Genomic DNA, 9,085 nt, shown 5'->3' with positions numbered 1-9,085 from the left:
ACGCCAAAGACGGTAAACACACAAAGTCGGCGATGCGTTTGTAAAAAAAAAAGATTGTTTATAATACTTTATCACAAAACGTAGTGACGTGACTCTTACCAGCGCTCTACAATTCCACTGAGTCACCAGCAGGTAAATGTGCAGGGAGCGAAACTGGAAAAACAATACAAGGACACACCACTCAACAGCCCAGTAGGACTGGTTTCACATCTCACCCACTTCACACAACACATCATTTAAGAAACAATACTGCATTTAAAAAAAATTACACAGTACATTTAGGAAAATAGCACAACAAACATATCAAAAAAAGGTATATATATATATTTTAAAAAGGTTATACACCGTTATGATAGTTCATGATTGAATCACTTCATCTTGTTTTCCTGAGGCAGTATTGTTAAACATTTGGCTGTGTACATACACGGACATTCATTTAAATGTATTAATACCGATTTAATATTTAATTCAGTGCATAATGTGAGTTTGGTAAATGCTGAATTTTCCACAGAAAATCATCTCCTCAGTCTGTGTGCAGGCATCCACTTGGCCGGCTGACACCAGGTTGAGGTTGAGGGCAGGCTTTGGGTGGGGTTTCACCGGCCTGTGGAAAGAAGAAAAAAGCTGTTATGTCTTGTGGCCACGCCCAAACACAAAGGTGGAACGGCTGAACGATGATGAAACTCGTCTACCTTTTGTGGCGGGCTACAGGGGTTTTGGTGGTGATGGTGCTGGGGAGACTGGAACTTCTGGGAGTGAAGAGGTTCAGTGGCGCCGTAGCTCACAGCGGGGCCACTGTTGTATGAAAAGCTGTGGGTTCTCAAATGGTGGGGCATGATTTCATCACGTAGCTGTTGCAGGAAACTGCTGGACAGAGCATCATCACCCTGTAATAGAAGGCTGTCGATAATGAACCGCTGAAGTGAAATTTAGGCTGGAGAATGAATGCCTGTGTTCACATGAGATGGTGAAGGGAGAAGGGAGTGGATGCTATAACGTCAGCCAATGGGCAGGAAGTTCATGTTATGTAACATATATCATATATCAATTTAACAGCAGTGCAAACATACATTAAAATACACAAAATGCAAGTTAAAAAATAATATTATAATTGACATAAAAAAAAATAAAACACACATTAAAAGCAATTCTAAAGTGGTAGCTTTTGACAATGGATGTGTTTGGAGGATGCAGCTGTTATAGTAAAGAAATCATCACTTCCTATTTTTATCTTTGTAAGAAGGCGATTAGAAAGATGTGCCGTATATTTAGATACTTACTTTATTTTCTCCTTCCTGCACAGTTGTTTTTACGTCTTTCATTGTTATATTATAGCAATGTATTAGTAAATATGTACTTGCTACATTAATATGTATTTTGTTATTGTTAAATAATATGTATACATGCATATATAAGCACATATGAGGACATTTGCATGACTGTATGGGCATGCAAAAACACATATGCATGTACATATTGATAATCAATTTGATCAGTTTGAGTGTTTTCATAATTGAATCTATATTGATTTTTAAGCATAAATGTGAATGTTTTGGTTTTATTGCTCCATAAAACAAAGAAATGATTCAAACAGATTCATTCTGGTTTGTGGACAAACATGGATAATAAATAGTTTAATCAATTATGACAACAATCGATTGTTGTTTTATTTGTATATTTACCAAATGATTATTCAGAACATTTCATGTTTGTATGGATGATGATGCAAAACTTGAAATGTAAACTTTCTGTACAATATATTTTATTTTCAACCCTTTGTCCATGTATCAAAAGTGAATATGCACTTGGAAATAAAAAAAAGGAAATGGTCATGTGTTTTATCTTACATCTATCACGTGTGATGAGAAGATTCCCCGCTCATTGTTCACTGGTCGTTGCTGAATCATTGCTCCCGGTAAAGTGGAAGTTTCATGTCCAGGTGCTGAGTTCTTCCCTCTGAACGATGGAGGTGAGCGGCTTAACTCCTCCTGACTGGGAACACAAACACAGACAAGAACCCTTTAATAGTGGGTTCTGCATCACTTGCACTAGCACTATGGAACTTCGGGTTTGGGGTTGGCACCATGTTGACACAAAAGGAACAAAATTCTACTTAACTTAACCTAAATTGACCGTAGGTGTGAGAAGGAATGGTTGTTTGTCTCTATATGTGTCCCTGTGATGGACTGGTGAACTGTCCAGGGTGTGACCCCCCTATCGCCCAATGTCAGCTGAGATTGGCACAGCTCCCTCCACGACCCTCATGTGCAGGATAAAGCAGCAGTAAAAGGCTGGATGGATGATGCTTGTGCTCACCTTAGCAGTAGCGCCTGTTTGGTTTTCTCCCTCAGAGTTTCCCGGGCACTTTCCAGGTTTAACTGCAGCAGCTGCAGGTCATTCCTCTGATTCTCACAAACCTACAACAACAACGAAAACATTTCGTTTTATAAACACTGAAAATACGGGCTCACATTTTTGAGATGCTCTGTCACACTGCCGATTTTAGCTGGAGGAGGATTTGTACATCTGTGTGTGTGTCTCTATGCCTCGGTTTTCTATTGCACTTTTGAGCAAAGGTCCTAGTAGAGTATGTTAATAATGCAAAAAAACGTTTTTATGCCTTATTTACCTAATTTTTATGACTTATATCTGTCTTAATAATATGATTAATAATGAAATGTGATGATTCTTATGTTTTTCGTGAATATAATTGGGTTGCAAATTCTCATTGTCATCATTCATTCATTATTTTCTCAATTAATCCTAAATTGTTGGATCAGATTAATTAATTCTTCTTCCCTATGGGTGGAGATACAGGCTCTCAGGCTACAGAAGGCTGGGTTAGCGTTAGGGTTAGAAGGCAGCAGAAAAAACATTGTTTTTTGTTGGCGTAATGAGAAATAGGAGGGATTGGGATTTTTTGGGATTGGGAGTGTTTTAAATCAAGCTTGGTTGTGCTGTGTGTGTGTGTGTTTTCCCCCTGTGAGGGAACTGTCAATAAAATGCCATGACAGTGACCCAGAGTCACTGCTGTGGTGCAGAAGCACCGTGAAGTATGCCGCCAAACCAGAAACACTCCTCTGATGACAACAACGGCGTGAGCGGCAGGAATGAGGAAGGTTGACTCTCCAAAGCTGTGACTCGACAACTGAGGAGGTATTTAATCACAGATTTATTATGTTGCTTTAGAGCCACCGCTGGGACTCATACCTGTCGCAGGCAGCGGAGTTCAGACATGGTGCGTTCTTGTTTAGAGTGGGCCAGTTCCAACAGGTCGTCTTTCCAGGTGTCGCTCTCTCCTGGTGAAAAAAGATGTCAAAGCTGCACTTATCTGAGTAGGAATGAGTAGGAATCCTGTCTTAACCTTAACAGGTGTAAGGTGCCTTGAAATCAAGATCTCATTTACAAGGGGGACCTGGCCAAGCGGTCAGTAGCACATGCCTTAACCCTTAGTACTCACACAGCATGGATCTGTGCCGCAGGTGCACCCATGGTCATTTGCCGTGGGAATAATACACAACTCCTTATATGGACATCCTGGGGGTGTGTGTGTTTATTGGTCACATATTCAGGCTTTAAAAATGTTTTGCTTTTTTTCGTCTTCTTATGTGTTGTTGAGTCAAAGTTATGATTCATAGTGATATAAAGTATCAATAATTTTAAAAAGTCAAAAAATAGAGTGATTTCCTTTTCTTTGTATTCATAAAAACGAGCCAAGTGAACTTTGACCTGTGATGTATTTCCAAATTTCACATATTCAATCCGATTTTAAACAATTTTGAGTAGTTTTTGCACAGGTGTGTTTATATTTTTTTTTTCATCTAGATTGTGCTAAAAAAAGGATATAAGACACTCTATATTGCATATTCATGGTATATACTTTGTTTCAACATAGTAATGGAAAAAAGCAGCCAAAATGCTCTGTGCAAACAAGTTGACAGTTGTAGGGCAGGGGGTCAAATTGTGAAATACTTAAATAAATAAATAAATAAATAAATAAATAAATAAATAGGCTCAAAAGCTGTATAAGAAGTATTTTATCCTTGCAGTATACTATTACAATTTTAAGTGAATGGAAATGTCCTGTGTTCATAATAAACTGGCCAATGTATGTACTGTATATATATATTGTATTATAGTGTATTGCAACTATGTCAGTTGGTGCAACGTGATGTACCTGACAAAGCCAGATCTCTGTGGAGCAGCTGTAGCTCCTGTTTGAGACGGATGATCTCCTCTCTTTGAGTGCTGCTCTGTGTTATTTGCTGCTGCAGCTGCTCTGAAAAAAACACAACAAAAGCATGACGCAGATGAGACGGAGACACATGTGAAGTCGATATGACCCATCACTTGAATGATGAATTCATTAATAATAATGTATTGCAGAATGGTGGACAGGTATGGGAAACGACCCCATTTCATTTCTGATGTCTGACTCTGGTGATGAAACTTGTGTGTTTGTTTGTGTAGCGGTTTCAGAAAGTAAAAAAGCAGTCAGACACTTTCACCCTGCTCCTTAAACCAGGAAGGTGTGCATTGTCTGATTGGAGTATCTAACACACTCTGTCTTATAGCTGCTCTGTGGAGAGGAAATGAAATCACTGAATGTACCTTTAAGGGAAGTGACTTCGTGTTTTGTTTCTTTGCAACGCAGTTTTTTTTCCTCCAAGTCTCTCTGAAGCTTGTTTTCTCTTGAGCGACTGTCTGTTAGCGACGTCTCCAGGTCTCGCAGACGCCCTGAGAGATCGACTATATGACTCGATGCCTCAGTCAGATCTTTATCCTGAATGAGAGGAAAGCCACATGAACCCACTAACGTGCACTGACACAACTTATCTTGATCATCCCAACAGCAAATAACAACATACGTACAATATAAGGTCCTTTATTTGATGCTTGATACAAAGAAATGCTGTTAATAATCTGCTCGTGTACCTTAAGTTTGAGCATGGAACTCAGTTCTTCATCCCTGACCTGCAGAGACCCAAATTGACTGGACAGAGACATTAGTGTGGAGTTCAGACTCTGGTTCTTGTCCTGAAAGAACACCGGAGACAGAGACTTGATACATCATAAAGACAGAGACAACTAAGTCTGTCCTCTACTGAGTATGAAACGTACACAGTCAATACTGTATACTTCAATAGAGATGTGTATCTTAAAGGTAAAGTAGGCAGGGTTTTTTTTTGCATTATTGATCAAAAATACAGTGAAAAACTCTTAGCAAAAATTCAGAGCAGTGTACGATACTATACGATACAATATACATTATTGTCCCACAATGGGGAATTCCCCAGTATTACAGCAGCAAAGAGATAGTCACACAAACTATATACACAGGAACAGCCAAAAATAACTCAACAATAGGTGCGCCTCGTGAGTGAAACAAACATTTAGATTTGTGAAAAAATCCTGCCAGAGAATCGTGATCTCAATTCTAAGCAAAAGAAAAATTGTGATTCCCATCTTTTCCAGAATCGGGCAGCCCCAGATTAGAAAACTGCATCTATACTCCTGAGATGACTGAGAACCTTTACAGACTTGAGAGAGAATGAAACTTCTTCAGCTCCTCCAGGCTTTGATTACAGCCTTCGGGAAATCTGGCCCATCAGAGCAACCCAGAAGCTCTCAGAATAGTGATGTGTGTTCATGTGCCACTGGTACCTCAAAATCTTGACATTTTTGGCTGATGTGCTGTTGTTTCTGTTCAAACTCTTGGAGCTGTTCTTGGGCTACGCTCAGCTCCTTCTGGACCTCCTTCACCCTGTTTTCCACTGTCCACGCATGCTTAGTCAGGACTCTGATCATCTCATTGCGCTTCTGCAACTCTTCTGTAGGTACAAACAAACAAAAAGAAAAGAACAGGGAAGAAAGAAAGGACATATCTTAATCACATTTTGGATTAAATTGCTCAACGTGGAGCTGATGTATGACCAGAGGAGATGAAGGGACTAAATTATGGTCTAATTATAAAAAGTAAACTAAGCAGGAAATGTGTTATTGATCATGTTGATCAGTGTCTTGCATCATCTGTACCTTTGAAAAACCCCCACTTCGTAAGAACAATCCCTTTTAATCGTGACGGTATCTTTGAGGTTATGTGCTGCCCTCACCGTCTAAACAGGAACACCTCTGTTCCAGGCTGAGCGCCTTCTGGCGATCTTGTTCCCAGATGTAGAGCTGCTTGTGATGGGAGGCAGCCATGTTGTTGAGCTCTCGCTCGCGGTCCTTCAGCTCGGACATCAGCAGCTGCAGCTCCCTCCTCTGCCTCTGGATGGTGGAACCACTCAGGTCCTTCACAGGGAACTTGTGCAAAACATAACGTGTACAATTTATATTTTGACATTAAAGCAGAAAACAATTAGTCAATTTGTCCATTTACAAATGATGGCATAGGACTACGTGTGATCAGAAATGTTACTTATTTTTTCCTTGATTCAGTCTCGTAAGCAATTTTGATCATTAATTATTTGGTTTTAGAGCTTTTTTAATAATAACAAACAAGATTTCTTATTTTTCAGCCTCTTAAATGTGAATATTTTCTGTTTCTCCATTTGACTAAGAAATAATTTAAACTGAAATATTTTTGGTTTGTGGACAAAACACGATGCCTGAGAACACCATCATTTCCAGCAATGTCTGACATTTTATGGACCAAATAAATATGCAATTAAAATGACTATTATTACAGTAACTAAGTAGTTTTTGTTTACATTGAATTATTTCACCACAAAAGTGTTTAAAAAGAATCGAGTTATTTAGATCACCCATCCAAATGTAACCATCACCTCCACACAAAAAGTATGCTTTACCGTTCTCTTATGACTTCTTATTTCTAGGGTCCACTAGAAAATTAAGATTTAATTATAATTTGGATAAATTCAAGTGCCTAATAATTCCAAGAATTAGTTTTTGAATGAAAAGCTGTTTTTTCTAGTTCACTCTCGGGCATCAGATTTGCTGGAGTGCTAATCTCACACAAGAATTTACTCCCATATGACCATCATCAAAACATGAACACAGAGCAAATACTGATTATAATCCAGATCCATCTCACCTCAGAGTCAAAGTGGCTGTTTTGTTTTGCTGTGGTGTCCAAGCTGGTTAAGACAGTGTTCTGTGTAACAGTCAGTGGAGGGCCACCATTTTCCTGAGAATGATTCCATAAGCTTTATTATTGACATGTACTAAACAAAAGAACCCTGCAATAAATCCTGCCTTCATCAAAGTCCTCATGTTGAACTTTTATTTTTTACTTTATTTTTAATTTAATTTACAAATTGCTTGTTTATTATTATCCATACAAAATCAAGAGATATACATATGTATAAGTGGGGAATACACTTCTCAGATATTTCAACTTTCTTAAATGTGTAAATGAACATTTTCTGGTTCCTTTGCTCCAGAAATAATGAAAAATTAATAATGAACCACTTTGGTTTCGGGGACAAAATATCATCATTTCAAGGTTTGGGAAACAGCAATTGAAAATGCCTGTTAGTTGCAGGCCCCATAGTTGATCAAATGATCAAACACCTGTAATACATAGATCTCTAAATTACATACAGCTATTCTTTCACTGAGACAGCAAGGAATCATCATAGAGAGGTGCAAACTGATGATTGGCAACAACTTGGGCATGGAGTGCAAAATTGCCAGCTTAAGTGTTGACAAACTAGCGCCCTTTTGAGAAGAGACTGATAACTTTAGGGAACAGTGGCAATGGGACACGTCACAACAGTTATCCTAGAAATTAGCAGTAAACAAAATGGTGCCACTGACCTTTTTAACAGGAGTGCTGTGCCAGAACTCAGCTGATGCATATGAAACACAGTGGAAGCAAAAAAAAAAAGCCGGGTTAAGTTAATACAGTTAAGAACAAAGGTATTTCAACATGTAAAAAGGGGCTGAGAGGTGAAGTGATTTTGAAGCAAAAATATCCTCTTAGATATGTGGGAAGGGGGCCCCCCCAAAATCAAATTCAGTTTAGGACCCCGTAAAGGCTTGGGTCAGCCCTGTTCCAAACAAGCTTTGTGCGGCTTGTACCCATACCGTAAAACCTCAAATAAACGAGCAGAATTATTTTTAGCCAAGCTAATTTGACTGGTGTGTGTGTATTATTAGCAGTGTTGTAATTTAACAAAGTACAAATACTTTGTTACTGTACTTAAGTACACAATTCAGGTATCCGTACTTTACTTTGTTATTTGTATTTCTAGCAACTTTTACTCCACTACATTTCCTAAATGGTGTACTTTTACTCCACTACATTTCCCCTAACTAACTTTGATACTCATTACAAAATCAGAAGAAGAATTGGTATTATGGTATGTATTTATGTAGAGCTTTTCTAGTGTTGATGAGCTGCTTTACACTACAGTTTAGCATTTCACCCATTCACACATCTTTCATACCCATTCAGACGCTTCAACATTGGGTTCAGTGTCTTGCTCAAGGACACACATAGAGTAGCAGAGCCAGGAATTGAACCCACGACCTTCCTGAGTTGAAAGACAACTCGCTCTAGCACTTGGCTCAATCCTTACTCCTCACATTTTATATCAGAAAATGACTTTTGCTACTTAAGTACAGTAAATGTCATATACTTTAAGACTTTTACTTAAGTAATATTATTAAAACATTCTGGTAACATACGTTAAGTATCCTTTTCGGGAAACTTTATACAAGACTGGTGTTTACCTTGTGAAGAACCCGGGGGAGAACAGGCGAAAGCTTTTCCATGAGCTCTTCCATCTGAGACTGATCTTCTCCCTCCGTCCATCACATCGTCACAATAACAAACCTGGATTGTTGCAGTGCAACCTGAATAATAGTACACTTAAATGTAATGTGCTGCAAGTCAAACGCTTAAAAAACTAGCAGGGACAGTTAAAAATAACAACTCGAAGTTAACTATTTACAAGTGATTCTTCTTCTGATAATAATTTCCGGCAGGCTGTACACTCCGGGCGGTGCAATGCTGCCCTCAACAGGAAAATGTTGAAAATGTTTAATTTGACATGTGCCTTGTTCATTATGTAGTATATGTTTTGAAGTTTGTATGCCACGTATCTTTATTTATAAA

The 9,085-nt window shown here is 38.5% G+C and overlaps 1 protein-coding gene across 2 annotated transcripts; it reads right to left on the bottom strand.

The window, feature by feature from the left end:
• Nucleotides 1-43: 43 nt before the first annotated feature.
• Nucleotides 44-8,943, bottom strand: ccdc62 (coiled-coil domain containing 62). Of its 2 annotated transcripts, XM_044012710.1 has the most exons (13): nt 8,701-8,943; nt 7,783-7,814; nt 7,058-7,150; nt 6,114-6,306; nt 5,665-5,831; nt 4,936-5,037; nt 4,612-4,783; nt 4,178-4,279; nt 3,211-3,299; nt 2,317-2,417; nt 1,848-1,992; nt 693-887; nt 44-604 (listed from the first exon to the last, which is right to left on the bottom strand). In XM_044012710.1, exons 1-13 carry the CDS (start codon nt 8,780-8,782, stop codon nt 524-526), a joined length of 1,554 nt encoding a protein of 517 aa, XP_043868645.1. In that variant the 5' UTR covers nt 8,783-8,943; the 3' UTR covers nt 44-523. The 2 variants fall into 2 exon arrangements, with proteins under 2 accessions (XP_043868645.1, XP_043868646.1); XM_044012711.1 differs by lacking the exon at nt 44-604 and having other exon boundaries at nt 842-900.
• Nucleotides 8,944-9,085: the final 142 nt, after the last annotated feature.

The sequence above is a fragment of the Solea senegalensis genome, linkage group LG21 (genome assembly GCF_019176455.1).
Source record: "Solea senegalensis isolate Sse05_10M linkage group LG21, IFAPA_SoseM_1, whole genome shotgun sequence".
Lineage (NCBI taxonomy): Eukaryota > Metazoa > Chordata > Actinopteri > Pleuronectiformes > Soleidae > Solea > Solea senegalensis.
This window is presented reverse-complemented; position numbering and strand designations above follow the sequence as displayed.